Source organism: Littorina saxatilis, linkage group LG5 (assembly GCF_037325665.1).
Source record: "Littorina saxatilis isolate snail1 linkage group LG5, US_GU_Lsax_2.0, whole genome shotgun sequence".
NCBI lineage: Eukaryota > Metazoa > Mollusca > Gastropoda > Littorinimorpha > Littorinidae > Littorina > Littorina saxatilis.
The window spans coordinates 47,597,532-47,612,729 of NC_090249.1; the positions used below are offsets into that span (position 1 = coordinate 47,597,532).

At 41.6% G+C, this 15,198-nt stretch overlaps 1 protein-coding gene and 2 long non-coding RNA genes across 6 annotated transcripts in view; 1 reads left to right on the plus strand and 2 right to left on the minus strand.

The window, feature by feature from the left end:
• Window positions 1-10,307, minus strand: part of LOC138967303 (fatty-acid amide hydrolase 1-like) — a 40,568-nt gene extending 30,261 nt beyond the window's left edge. For 2 of the 3 annotated variants that reach the window (XM_070339836.1, XM_070339837.1), the window contains exons 1-6: window positions 10,240-10,307; window positions 9,284-9,410; window positions 4,182-4,334; window positions 1,586-1,699; window positions 592-648; window positions 15-107 (exon numbers count right to left, since the gene is read on the minus strand). In XM_070339836.1, the coding sequence (XP_070195937.1) occupies window positions 15-107; window positions 592-648; window positions 1,586-1,699; window positions 4,182-4,334; window positions 9,284-9,370 (504 nt within the window). In that variant the 5' untranslated portion in view covers window positions 9,371-9,410; window positions 10,240-10,307. Of the gene's footprint in view, window positions 1-14; window positions 108-591; window positions 649-1,585; window positions 1,700-4,181; window positions 4,335-7,469; window positions 7,618-9,283; window positions 9,411-10,239 lie in introns of those variants that run through there. The other variant, XM_070339838.1, reaches the window with a different exon arrangement.
• LOC138967310 (uncharacterized) lies at window positions 10,275-12,920 on the plus strand. The gene is made up of 3 exons (XR_011455907.1): window positions 10,275-10,491; window positions 10,964-11,231; window positions 11,952-12,920. It is a non-coding gene; the product is annotated as an uncharacterized lncRNA (long non-coding RNA).
• A 120-nt stretch (window positions 12,921-13,040) lies between these two features.
• Window positions 13,041-15,132, minus strand: LOC138967311 (uncharacterized). 2 transcript variants are annotated; one of them, XR_011455908.1, is made up of 3 exons: window positions 14,786-15,132; window positions 14,263-14,414; window positions 13,041-13,747 (listed from the first exon to the last, which is right to left on the minus strand). It is a non-coding gene; the product is annotated as an uncharacterized lncRNA (long non-coding RNA). The 2 variants fall into 2 exon arrangements; XR_011455909.1 differs by having other exon boundaries at window positions 14,772-15,132.
• Between the last annotated feature and the right edge of the window lie 66 nt (window positions 15,133-15,198).

The window sequence follows — 15,198 nt, forward strand, 5'->3', positions numbered from 1 at the left end:
CAACTTAGTCTTACCTCTACGTTGAAGCTGTCTTTAACGCTGACAGGAATTCCATGAAGAGGTTTGCGCTGGTTAGGTGACAGGAGATCCAACTCAACAGCAAGGGCCTGGAATCACAATGAACAGTATCACTATCAAAACAGGGGACGTCCACTATATCACCTTCCACTACATCGCAAAATCAGCTTTATTCTACAAAGGTGAGAGAGACCACCCTTGGCACAACTAAACCATACACTCACACGTTAGTATGTCATGTAAACTAGCCTGACAAATGTCATTCTAGGGACAATTTTGCGCTGACTTTCGCTCGCATTTCAATATTTAAAAAAGCAACTCGTGTAAAGCTGGTATGACACAGCAAGCAATGTAGTATTCTCAATATATTACGATGGAATGTTTTGACCCCGATCGACCAGCTTTACAAGGTCATCAAACTTGAAATGATATGCACAATGCGCATGCATACAACTTGCCTTCAAAGTATATTCCTCCCAACAAATATGCTCTCATACCGACCCATTTATACTTGCTTTTCTGAATAATAATTTTTCCTATGAAAGTATACTTGTAGTACTTTTGAAGAATTACCTCTGCTTCAAAGATGGGTTCTGTTACACAGTTCAACTTCTCATCAACTTGCAGTGCCTGAAAGGGTAATAAACACAACAACAGATTTAAGTGAGTGAATATTGTTTCAACACTGCAACTGAAAAACAAGCCTTATTATAAAGCCAACAGATCTGTTCTCATGAAGGAAGGCTATAGCAGTTTCCGTTTATCATAAAAAGAAATAAACCGGAAACAAACAGCAGAGGCAGCTATATCTAAATGTGATCTAAATTTAGATGTCCATGCCCAAAACAATAAATTAATATAAATGAACAAATCAACATACAAAGATAACCCAAATAAGGCCTCTTTTCCACATCCTCCTTCTTCTTCGTTCATGGGCTGAAACTCCCTTGTTCGCTCATGATTTTGTACGAGTAGGGTTTGACCTGTATGACTGTTTTATTCTGCCATTCAGGCAGCTATTTTCCGCTTTCGAGAGAAGCATGCTAGGCATTTTCGTGTTTCTATAACCAACCAAACTCTGACATAGATTACAGAATCTTTTCCGTGCGCACTTGGTCTTGTGCTTGCGTGTACACTCAAAGGGGGATAAGGCACTAGCAGGTCTGCACTTACGTTGACCTGGGAGTTCGGAAAAACTCCATCCTTCACTTCCCAGGTGCGGCCAGGATTCAAACCCGCAACCTTCCACATAGGAGGCCGATGTCTTATCCACTAGGCCACTGCGCCCGTCCTCTCGACATCCATTTCTTCTTCTCAATGAATATATACTAATTAAGCATTACTTTACCGTTTAAAATTGACTTGCATCTTTGTTTGAAGATGGGTTTGTTTTTTTAAATATTGCTATCGAATCATTAATTAGCTAGCCCTTTTGAATCAGGAATACTTCACATAAACACCAAGCATAAAGCATTCACCGTTTTCAGATATTCTCTCAACACCTTGTACAAAAATACTAAGCATAAAGCAATCAACACAGTCTAACAGAAACTCCCAAAGCAATCACCTTTCTCTGGTATGCCCTCAACACCTCCAGTGCCTTCAGCTCTCCTTTCCACAGTTTCTGCTTTAGCTCTGACAACTCAAGGTCGGTTATCATGGCTTCTTTCTGTGGGTCAACCTGAAACAGCCCATCCAGAATAAAACACAACCTGTAACAGCCCATCCAGAATAAAACACAATTTCTCGATCTGCATAGAAAGCACTAATACAGTTGATTCTAGGAATGTTTCCAAGAGGAAACTAAAAGCCTGGCCAGATCTGAGATAGTGAATGAATCCCACCAAAAAGAATGGTAGGTTATTGGAACATTTAATTATTGACAAAACGAAACATTACATTCACAGTTCTTCGACCAAGTGGTCTTTTAACTCGTTTGTTTGTTTGTTTGCTTGTTTGTTTGTTTAACGCCCAGCCGACCACGAAGGGCCATATCAGGGCGGTGCTGCTTTGACATATAATGTGCGCCACACACAAGACAGAAGTCGCAGCACAGGCTTCATGTCTCACCCAGTCACATTATTCTGACACCGGCCCAACCAGTCTTAGGCACTAACCCCATAATGCCAGACGCCAGGCGGAGCAGCCACTAGATTGCCAATTTTAAAGTCTTAGGTATGACCCGGCCGGGGTTCGAACCCACGACCTCCCTATCACAGGGCGGACGCCTTACCACAAGGCCAACGGTGCCGGTGTCTTTTAACTCGTTGTCTCCCAGGTACGGATATATCCGTACCCACTCATATGGCTCTATCTGACCAGGTACGGACATATCCGCTCAGACTGTTAGCTTCAGTCACTTCCTGTAACGTCGATCTAACGCCTGCATTCCAGCGTATTGATACACAGTTCCTACACAGTCACTACAATTCTGAGTGACCTGCTGCAGCAAAGCTGGTCTCGGCTAAAAAAAACTTGGTGGGGTAGAAAGTGTTAAGTAGACAGACAGATGAACACTTTTCTTTCTTTCTTTATTTGGTGTTTAACGTCGTTTTGTGCCAAATATGTGCTGATGACCAATTTAATTTCCTTTGTTGGATCAATAAAATGTTATGAGTTATGAGTTATGAGTTATGAGTTTTCAACCACGAAGGTTATATCGCGACGGGGAAAGGGGGGGAGATGGGATAGAGCCACTTGTTAATTGTTTCTTGTTCACAAAAGCACTACAGTCGAACTCGCTTAAGACGAATCACTGGGGATCGGAAAAAAAGTTCGTCTTAACCAAAATTCGTATTAAGAAAATTGATTGATTTTTTTAATTTTTTTATTTATTTATTTATTTTTTTTTAAGTCTTGTACATTTTATGGTGTTTCAATTTGTTTCTTTCGCAACTTTCATGCTGCTTCACGTTTAGACAATAAAGTGACATATTCAGTTACATGTTCATGTGTGTCTCATGTTGAGTGATGATTGTTGAGTTTGAGTGAGAGTGAGCACACAGATGTTTCATCCAGTTGTTACGTTTTTGGTCACACACACGCACACACTGACACTGTCCACATTCGCGGTGTTCCTATCATTTGTCCGGAATCACTTACCTTGGCGACGGGTAGCAAACCTTGGCCAATTTAGTTTTTTTGTTGTTGTTGCAACATGATGTTCAAATCCAAATCGAAAGCACTGACTGACTGATAAACTATCGCGAACCGGCGAACGCAAACGTTGAGAGTGTGGTTTCCCTTGTCCAAGGGAAACCACTCTGGCATCTATATTTTTTGGCAATGGCTTCCGTTCAAAACATTGATGTTTCGTTTTTGGTATTCGCGAAGGAAATAAACGTCAGTCAGTCATTCATGTTCAGTGTCTGAGCTATCAATCACTTTGATTCTAAATTTGAAATTGTTTTGTGAGTACAGTGTAATCAGTTTAACTTTATTCAGTGATCGGTTGAGCAATGGTTCAAGCAGTCGACGCAAGGGAAGACTTTGACACATGTATTCAAACTTCTCAAATTCCCATGATATGTCGATCTCGGGACGAGTTTAAAGATTTCGTCATAAGCGTGAGTAAATTACAGACATTATGCATGCTTGGGAATCCAAAAAGTGCTCGTTATAAGCATAAATTCGTTACAAAGAATTCGTTTTAAGCATTTTTTTTAAGCATGAAGAAAGAGGTATTCAGTTGGGAACTTAAAACTAATACGTTATAAGTCAAAATTCGTAACTAGCGTGTTCGTTTTAAGTGGGTTCGACTGTAATAAAAAAATTGCTCCAGGGGCTTGCAACGTAGTACAATATATTACCTTACTGGGAGAATGCAAGTTTCCAGCACAAAGGACTTAACATTTCTTACATACTGCTTGACTAAAATCTTTACAAACATTGACTATATTCTATACAAGAAACACTTAACAAGAGTAAAAGGAGAAACAGAATCCGTTAGTCGCCTCTTACGACATGCTGGGGAGCATCGGGTAAATTCTTCCCCCTAACCCGCGGGGGGAACTTAAATCACAAATAATGCACTTATCTCAAAATCGTCAACAAAACACGCTTGCAGGATGCCGGCAAGGCAAACTATCTTGTTCATTTTTTTCATTCTGGGTACAAGCTGTATACTTTATAACCACCGCAAACAATGACATATAGTTACTCACAGGTCCCTCTTGCTCTAAGTGTTCTCTCAGTACATGACACGCCAGCTTGGCTGCTTCCCCTCTCTCCTTCACGGTCCGCCGAGCACGGTAATAGCGGTAACCTCTGACAGCGACGTAGGACACAGCCGCACTTGTTATGACCCCTCCAAATACCTGCAGTTTTGTTTTAGTACACAAAGACAAAGTGTGTTTAGATTTAGAGCAATACTTCTCAAGCTGTAAAAAACAATACATTATCTTAAGACTTCTGTAAACTTCTTATCAAGAATAATCTACCCCATATTATACATTTATTGTCCATAACATCCAGAAAAAACACACTACCAAATATGTACTGTCATATATTACATTGTCAGAAAGCAGTGTTATATACAGGCAAATCCAGCTAACTCACAAACGGTTAAGTCAAAAATTCGCTTAGCACACAAAGAAATTCTGGTCCGGAATTATCCCTCTTTATCTATGTGTACAATGTACCCTGAGCTCGAAATGGGATTTCTCTTACGTAAGTCGAAAGACGGATAGCACACAACAGAAAGTCAGTCCCAAAGACAAAGTTTACTCTATATTTACTACAGCAACTCGAAACACGAAACTTGGCGTCTCACACTAGCGCATTGTGTAACCTTATTCCCTTCTTCTCTACACGGACGCCACACCGACTGGTCAGTCGGCACGCAATAAAGTATGAACTGAAGTTAGGAGGGGGCGAGGAGTAAGGAGGGGGCGAGGAGTAAGGAGAATTATCCAACTCCAAGAAAACATTCTGAAAAAGGTGGGGAAGTGGTGACAAGGCAGTGAACGCACTCACCATGCACTGACATCATACGAAAGCAGCCACACAAACACAGCACAGAGGCAGGTGTGCAGATGCTTTGTGAGAATAAGCGTTGAAAACCAGTTTGAATAAAAAAACAAACAGCAGATAGAGCCGCATGTCATAATCATTCTTCTTGTCTGGCTTTATTGACTGCATGCCGATCTTGTGGCAGTGACTTTTCACTCTTCAGTCGGACTGTACACAAACCGCTCTCACTCTCCCTCACTGACTACCCTAAGCCTTACAACTGATCCTTGGAAATTGTTTGGAAGAGTACACCTCTCTATTTCTCTCCAATGCTCTTCCTGCTGACTTCAGTGACACCGGACACCCCACTGAGTTTAGCCAGCTACCCCCCCCCCCCCCCTCTCTCTCTCTCTCTCTCTCCCCCCAGCCATGTACTGTTTGGTGCTGTGGCCAGAGAGGTGTCACCGGCTAATTGAGGCCAGCTGCACTGTTCACTCAGAGCAAAACTAGTTGACTGTGTCTAACTTTTGACAAAGCAACACAACTGAAGGGTTCACAGATTAGGTAACCGACTCACTGGTCAAGGCTGCAGGGAAACAAGAGTATCTTGTCAATGAAAGAGGTTACACACAGATACGCGATGCTGAGAACGGTGGCCGATTTTTCACTCTCTTTCTAGGAGGGCCTTCATCATTGCAGGGACTGCTGTAAAGAAATGCTTGCTCAGAAACTAACTTTGTGCATTGAAACATGCACCAGAACTGGTGGACACCATCGACAATGTCAAACATGAAATCGAAGCAGTTTGCTTGAGGAAACGGTCGTCAGCAACTCAAACTTCTGTTTTCTTTTTTTAAGAAAATCTGAGGTGACTTTCTTTGTGGCCCCGCCCCCTCCCTCTGTAAGGACCCCCCTCCATAAGGACTGATTTTTGTCAACATTTTCAAGGTCGCTAGAGAGGGGTTCCACTGTACTATGACCAAGTCGAAATTTCGGATAGGACACAATAACAATTCGGTCCCTTCAATTTCGTCTTATCCGGATTTGCCTGTATATGTATAGGTTACAACACGAGTGGTTTTTTATATGGCTTGTATTTCAGTCAAGACCCAGCGGATGAATATCATCGGGAGACACGAGCCTCTGGCGAGTGTCTCTCGATTGATATTCCCGCTGGGTCTTGACTGAAATACAAGCCATATAAAAAACCACGAGTGTTGTAATCTGTATATCCCATTCTACCATCAAACACAAAGTGTAGACTACTAGCGGCACTGTTGCGATCTGTGCAGGGTAAAACTGTTGCCAGCGAGACTTAGCCCTTTTGCAACCTTAAACTAAGTGACCGTCGCTGAAAAAATAAAACGAATGAGTGCATCGATAAGTACGCGGTAACACTACTTTCAGACCATTTAAAAGCTTTAAGTAAAGGTTCATAAGTTGCAAGAAAGTAATGAAGTCGAATAGAAATTAATTTAGTTGAAGCGCACAATTCTTTTGTTTTGCGTTTCAGGTCGGCAGAACGGGCGAAACGGGTTTGGGACCCATTTGGCTTACTCGATTCAGAATTGATTCCACGTTGTTTTTCTCGAACGTGTGTAATTAGGCTTATTGACAGAGAAGCAAATCTTAGGGAACAAATATGTAGGTTTAGATTTAACCATTTGCTCCCTATTTGAAATGTATCTACGTGATAAACTGTTTTGCGAGTGTGTTTGCATGGATGAACTTAAACTGGTATGGGTGAGAGGAAAACGCGACCGACACGTCTGTCACCGCCGATTGATTGCATTTTGAAGGAATATGACTGGATTACGGAAAAAATATGTGGACTTACTGCAGAGCCAGGCAAAAGAGTAGACTTGCTCGCAAAACACGTGAAACAGCCGATGTTTGATAGCTGAAGGCGCACACCGGCAAAACACACTACCGACAGATTCTCAAAAGTCGTCTGCTAACGATGCAAGGGGAGGGTACTCGTGTTTTTGTTTTGGTTCGCTAGCATCTGGTTATCTTGTAAGTTGAATGTTCGTTTTTTTCGACCTGCATTGCTTTCATAATGAAAGAAACTTTTGCTTATTGCATCTCATACATCAGATCAGTTCTGAGATTCATTTTTGCGTGCAACTGATATGGTTTTCTGAGCCGTGCAATACGATTTTAGAACTTCATACAAATGTGTCACATTGTTCGGCGCGAGCGAGGTCAAAGGTCGGGAGGAAAGTAGTCCTTTGCCCAAATCGGAATCTGCACTATCATATATTTTTTGGAGTCCATGATGTATTTATTGAGCTATAAAAATACAACATATATACCCATACTGAAGTAACAGAGACAAAGAAGGGAGGTCATGGGATATATATATATATACATACTAGCAGTTAAGCCCGGCTTCGCCCGGGAGTAAGCGGAACCCTGTAGCAATTTAAGACGCTCGCTATCCCATTATCATTAGCTTTACCTCCTTTGTTTGGATACAAAAAAAGAGTTATCTCCCTTACCTTCTAGAAATTTCCGGAACTGTCCAGTTAATTTTTCTTTCTTCATTTCTTCCCCTCATAGGAGCAATAGCGAGTCTCTAATATCACTGGCATGATGTGCTTGCTACAGGTGAACAGTAGGCACTGAACTGGTCTTGCACCATATAGGCTGTATTCAATAAATGGGAGGTCCATAATCTGAGAAAGGAAACAATGAATCAATCAAGAAACTAAAACCCAGGTGCACATCTGCGGCACCTAGGGAGTGTACGTGCACACTATCTTGTTCCTGCCTCTTGCCATCTCAGAGGTATGGCGACAACAGACAGCCAGACAGACACACACACACACACAGACAGACAGACACTCTCTTTCTCTTCGCCCGGGAGTAAGCGGAGCCCTGTTGCAATTTAAGACGCTCGCTATCCCATTATGATTAGCTTTACCTCCTTTGTTTGGATACAAAAAAAGAGTTATCTCCCTTACCTTCTAGAAATTTCCGGAACTGTCCAGTTAATTTTTCATTCTTCATTTCTTCCCCTCATAGGAGCAATAGCGAGTCTCTAATATCACTGGCATGATGTGCTTGCTACAGGTGAACAGTAGGCACTGAACTGGTCTTGTACCATATAGGCTGTATTCAATAAATGGGAGGTCCATAATCTGAGAAAGGAAACAATGAATCAAGAAACTAAAACCCAGGTGCACATCTGCGGCACCTAGGGAGTGTACGTGCACACTATCTTGTTCCTGCCTCTTGCCATCTCAGAGGTATGGCGACCACAGACAAAAAAGAGTTATCTCCCTTACCTTCTAGAAATTTCCGGAACTGTCCAGTTAATTTTTCATTCTTCATTTCTTCCCCTCATAGGAGCAATAGCGAGTCTCTAATATCACTGGCATGATGTGCTTGCTACAGGTGAACAGTAGGCACTGAACTGGTCTTGCACCATATAGGCTGTATTCAATAAATGGGAGGTCCATAATCTGAGAAAGGAAACAATGAATCAAGAAACTAAAACCCAGGTGCACATCTGCGGCACCTAGGGAGTGTACGTGCACACTATCTTGTTCCTGCCTCTTGCCATCTCAGAGGTATGGCGACCACAGACACACACACAGACAGACACTCTCTTTTATTTATATGTATAGATAGATACATGCAAACATTTTCTCTGATAGACAAACGCTCAGGAACACAAAAGAAAGATGCCTCGGAAAAAGTTTTTTTTTTTTTTTTACAATACAAATGTTCAAAATTGGATAAATAGCTTACTCACTTCTGAGTCCTGGGTAACATGAATATTTTTCCTGAGGCTAATTAGGAAAATATCAAAAATTATCCAGGATTCGGAAGTGTGTAACATATATTTCATCTTCATTTCCCTTAGTTTTCTCCTTAATCTTTTGCAGGTTTTAACGCTAGCACACAAGTGAAAGAATTAACAACTAATCAGCAAGGTTGCAAAACAAGTAAAGCGAGTGGCTGCAGAATTGCAGCTGACAGGCTTATATGTACGCTTTTCCCTTTTCCAGTATTTGGTACCTTGCGACTGGCTGCAGGATAAAGCAACATTTTAGCTTTCTAGCTGACTATATGGGTAGGACTCGGGACAGCCAGCGGATGTTCTCGGCATCGTCATGCTGCATGCACTGACCATCTTACAGAATGAGTCTGTCGTCTCCTTGACCGACATATCCTTGTAGGACTTGAGTATGGCCATCTCGGAGGACAGGATAAGAGAGACAGAGAGAGGTGGGCTGAATGGGGGAGAGAGAAAGTGTGTTGTGTTGTGTGTGTGTGTGTGTGTGATTGTGTGTGATATGTTTGATACCTTGCGTGACAATCCTGGGTTTATGTCCTCCAAGTAATCGTGGATTTTGACAACAGCCTGATGAGCATGACTGTGACCCACCCACATCGTGCTGTGCTAGATGCTGGCTGTCTGCTCCACTGGAAATCTGCAATCATACATTTTGTTAAAAGTTGAAACTTGTTCGATATATATATGTTGAAATAGTGTTCTATGTCTTGAAATATATATACAAGTTTTTGCAGGGGCAGACGCAGGGGTTATTCTAATTGTCTACAACAGTACAAGGCATAACAGCACTGGTTTTAAAACCATGCAGTTGTCTATCGGTGTGGGTTCAATCCCCATGTGCACGTTCGACGAGGGTCTTATTTCCCAGAAACAATTTGTGCAGACTCTCCCCGGTGTCCGAACACCCCCGTGTGCACACATGCCCATGATGAAGATTCCGGTTCACAGTGAAAGTCTCAGGGCTTGGAAACATGAACACCTACACACATGCCGGAAAAAGAAATGGGTATAGCGCTGCACTGTATGGCAGCTCGCTTTGCGGGGTTACAAAGCAGCCTGATTTCCATGAGGGTCGTTTAGCTCACAGCTAGACTCTCACACACACACACACACACACACAATCGTCCGTGTGCGTGCAGTCAGGGGCAGTCCGGGGTAGTCAGGGGCAGTGGTTGAAAATAAACTTGTTGACTTGACTTAAAATTGTGTATGGGTTTTGTAAATAAACACAGATCAATAGATTGTGGCATCACATGATCTGTCTTTGTTGTCCAAACATTTCTTGTAGTCCGGGGTAGTCCGGGGCACAAAGTGACCCGACCGCTCGGAAAGTGCTGCTAGATAAAAGACATAAACGCCGCCCGGGGCTTGTAAGGCCCAGCCTTATCGTAAGCCCGGACAGCATAACGCCACGACTACATCATTGAGTCACATAAAGGTTAGCGAGCCCTAACAGGTAGACTTACCTAAGTCTTTGTTATGGCGCGCTCGGTGCAATACACCACTAAACAGTTCCGCGGCCATTGCGACAGTGCGCATGCGTAGCATTTTTTCGAGTAAACAACGCGTCGTGCTAGCTTCTCAGCAACTTGAAACATGTGCGATTTGAGCGAGATTTCCATCCAGAAGGTGCGACTGTGGAGCACTGAAGCATCGAAAACCTTGTCGTGTGTACGGAAAACGAGTGTGGAAGGTGCACACGAGGAACTTGTAGCTAGGTAAGTTTTATTTCTTTCGTTATTTACTCTTTGCAATGATGCGATGTGTTGTTCATTCCCAAGACCGGTTTTCCGCCCTGTAAGTTGTAACACTAACAGTAACTTAGTAAGTGCTCTCTCTTCAGATACGCTTAACTTTTCAGTTGATTAAAGTCAAAAACTTGAATATGTGCCGTTGATCTGTCCACGGAATCTAACTTACTATGAAGCATAACTATATTCCGATTCGTGATGCATAGGCTACATGTTGCGATAGTGTATGCAAAAGTTTTCCATGGGCAAGATAAGAAACAACAAACATGCATACTAAGTTGCCACTGCCAGTTTGTATATAGCTGCTAAGCTTACCTCAGGCTGAGTCAGTGAGTAAGTATTTTGTACGTTTACATACAAAATGGTGATGAGGGGGAAAAAGAATGCCTTCCACAGGTGCGAAAAACTGTGATTTGATCTCAAGGCCTTTTTGTTTTAGAGCTTTTCCTGCTTTGGAACTTGGGAGATGGGATTCCTGTCGACCGTGAAGCAGAAAATGCAGAGAGGGTGCTTCTTCGGGAGTACAAGCAGAAGTTGTATGTGAAAGGGGTGCTTTATCCTGATCCATTCATCATCACAACTGGATTGAAAGGCAGCAAGATGGGCGATTCCTGTGGCCAAGCGTCTTCATCGCCGGCTGCCTGTGAGTGTGAGCTCGACCTCATGCATCGCCTCGTCAACGAGTTTTAAGGAGGAAAGGCTTACAGGTAGGAAACCTCTCTACTTTTTTAAATGTCATATTTGCACTTTACTTTTGAAAAAGAGAATGGTTCAAGTTGAATTGCAAGATGGCAGTGCAGCCTAACAACATTTTGGTTTCAGTGAACAGGGAATGTGTCAAAATCTGAAAAACCAGCATACTAGTATTAATACACACTAAAATTATGCCTGTCGCTGTCATATACATATAATTTTTGAAAAGTGCAGTGATACTGATAGTGATACAGTTAATCAGCAATGACTGAACAGACTTTCTAAATTCAGGGATGATCAAATCATCTGACTAATGGCCAGAGGCGAGTACAAAAAATCCGCTGTGCTAGTTAAAACCGCTTGGCAACTCGCCTGGTTGGCTAGTGAAAATTCTCGTCAAATGCAACACTTCTTGTTGTATACTCTAGTTTCAAAACGTTATATAAACAATGCAGTTATATAGCAACTGTGGTTTGTACCCGGCAAGCAATTCTTTTTGGTGGACTGGACTTTCTTGAAATGACTCACCTGTCTGGCAAGTTAAGATTTTGAGATCTGGCCATCCCTGCAACTGTCTTAATTTTGCAATGCTCTTCATGCAAGTTGCACTCAAATTTGTGAGCAATTTGTTATGTACAACTTGGTAAATTGTCCTAAATGATGCTTTAGTAAAAGTTGTTGTCTCCTTTCTCTTTCTCATATTGATTATTTTCTTTTTTTCTCCCTTTTGGCAGTGTTTTGACCATATGCAACAGGCTGCAAGTCATTTTGGAGGAGGAAGCCCCTGATTGCATCTTTGTCAAAACCAGAAAGAGACTTCTACCTGTCTCCAAGAGTCAGCCATCACAACCACCTGTTACCCAGAGCCAGCCATCACAACCTCCTGTTCCCAAAGTAATCCAATTGCCCGTTTTGATACAGGCAGCAACAGGATGCACTTAGGAGGAGGAACTAGTAGAAGTAGGGAAAGCGGTATTAACAAAACAGCTTTTTCCTCTTAATTATGAAACCACACAGATAAACAAGGAGAGCAACCCTTCCACAAAGTAAACAATCCTGAGACTCTAATAATTTCAACAATTTGTCAACTCATGTAAAAGCTTTGCCAGATCCAGGCATTAAGCTCTACTCGTTACACATGTAATGGGCAGAGCAACATTGTTGAACAGCTGCTTCATTTCTGTAAGTTTTCAGCCTGAAAGGTAGTAGGGTGGGTCGCATCTAAAATATGAATGTTTGTCTTGTCAAAACCTATGTAAATTTTCCTACATTTTAAGACTCCCTCTTTTTCTGTAGTGGATTTTTTTTTTTATCAGATTATTGTTTGGAGTTCTGAAAAGGAAGGCTCCTGTGTACACCATTATATATGACTTTTACTGTACTACATTTGTGTTTTTGGTATATATATATATATAAATATATAAAACTAGATATCTTTCTTCCCAATATGTTCATTGCCAAGTGGATGAAGTCATCAGATTTGATCTGCTGCTAGTGATAACGTTTATCAACATAAGTAAAGTTTTTTGAGCTGACTGTATTGTGTGCATTTTGTTTGCAAGTGCTGATATGTTTGACTTTGTGCTGTAATGCTTTGTCTTGTCTCTCATTCTCCCTTTCAAAGTACGAGAACTCAGATTTTGTTCTGACACACTCATTGCATCATACAAACATCAATAAAGACACACACAGAAAGTGAGCCAAACAAACATTTTTCCTCAGAACATGTTATGGTATGCACAGGGGACATGAAAATTATGGAGAGAAGACTGTGCGCAGGAAGAAGAGAGAAACATTCAAACAAATGAAAACAAACCAGTAGGTTGCTCTTGGCCACTCTGGTGACATGTAGATGTACTTTATTCTGCCTATATTAGCGAAACCGATAGGCTAGATCCTGAAGGTCTAATCCTCGTCTCTGTTGCATAAACAACATCTCATCTATACTATAACGTTTAGGGTCAATACTCATTGGTTGATCGCTAAAAATTCTTGTCTTTTTAGAATTTTTGACTTTTTCCTGCCATCTTCTTGTTGCAAAGGGTGACACTAAAACCATGAATTAATTGTAAGAGACTGGTCGTGGCTATACCAGTGCAATATGATATGTTCTGCGAGAAATCAGATTTCTGAATAACCATGGATTTTTCCTGTCTGCGTTCTTTTTCTTAGCCATGTTTGCAATCTGTAGTTTGAACATCAGTCTATTGTTCTCCTTAGTCAGCTTAATCATTGCAATAAGATTGTGCATAACGGGTGTGCATTAAGTTGGCATCTGCTTATAAAAAAATAAAAAAACTATCAACAAATAAGCAAAAACAAGAGCACCCAGAAATGTTTCTGTTGTGAATGGGTCTTGTTCAGGGCTAGAGTCACACTTTTCTGGCAATCAACTAGCTGCACCATTCCTCTCCCTTGATGATCCTTGGGCCTGGCACGTCTCAAACTGGAATTCCAGATCTCGCATTGCCCATTTTCTTCTGCCTAGCCGGTGCTCTGGTCGGGGTATGTCTATCAGCACTCTTGCTGTCTGAAACATTGCCAAACAGGGTTCATTCTGTCAGTATTTATGGTAGTATTACATCTTCATGCAGAGTTCTCCACATATGTTGTCCGTTTGGGTTCAACTTCAACTTATAAAGGTGGTCATTTGGACCCACTGTAGTCATTTTCAGTGCAATACAGATCGAACTCCCCCTGTGAATTCCCCGGTACACTTGTTTTTGTTCCTTTGGCTTCTATGGAGAGCTCTCCTAATGTTGATCAAATCGCACTCTGGAAACAAACCACCCACATAAAACTTAGCTTGGCTTCCCACATTCATAAGCCTCATATATTGATATTGATTGATATTCATTCTTGTTCAGATTTCAAAACACACGAACAGACGAAAAGTCAATTAAATCACTCAAGCTGTAAGGCACAGACACATCATAGTGATACTAGGAACAGCATGTGTGAACAAATACATTCAACACCTTCCCATCTTCTTTACTGCGTACACACACAAAATATAACAAAGAAAGTTATTTAAAAAAAACTTACTCTGTGTTGAAATCCAGGGTATCCCAAGTTTTGTGTTGGGAAAGAGTTCTCTGCAGTTGGTGTGCCATCAAGAAAGTGTTGAGAACAAACCCTTGCAGGTGAAAAAAAAAGCTTGTGCTGGGTTCTTCTTGTGTGTTGGATGCGGATGCAAGCTGTTGAAAACAGACAGATGCATATCAGATTTAACAATTTATGGCTCTACAAAGCAATTTTTTATTGCTTTTTAATCACAGCCATGCTCTAACAACATGAAGTAAAACCAAAAAAAAACAAGAAACGGAAACACACTGACACAGAAAGTGAGCCACATGTTTTGATCTCATGCACGGCAGATTCAAACAAGTATTTCATGCAGTGCGGGTGTGCAGCTTTTGTAACGTTCAAAGCTGTATAAATGCAGGTCTAGCTAAACGGTTTTGTAATCATGCTATGGAATTTGCAGAAAAAAACAATAAATTTCATGAATGTCAGGCAATAAAATAAGTTGATCAAGAACTGTTACAACTTACAGTGTTGCGCTTACCTGAACGGTGGTTGGCATGAACAGCACAGACTCGTGTGGAACCTGGTGAATCAGTCTTGCAAAGTTTAGCTTTCCATTTTGAAGACGGTAGCTTCCGTTGTCACAATCAATCATCGGGCAGTGACATGCCATTGTTAAAATCGATAATCGCTGAATTTACATCGACAAAACAACAAAATAAACACAAGTGTCTGACTCGTCAGTCGCAGAACATACGCAAAGCTGTGTTGCAGACGATTTGTTTCCTCGAAAAAATGACGCAGCCAATGAGAGGCGTCTGTGCGGTCACGTGATTTTCCTTCTTTGTTCCATGTAAACGTCGGAACTGTTTAGTGGTGTATCGGTCACGGGAGGGGAAAAGGGAGTTGTTTCCCTTACTCCGTAAGGGAAATCCACAAACACTACATTAGTCT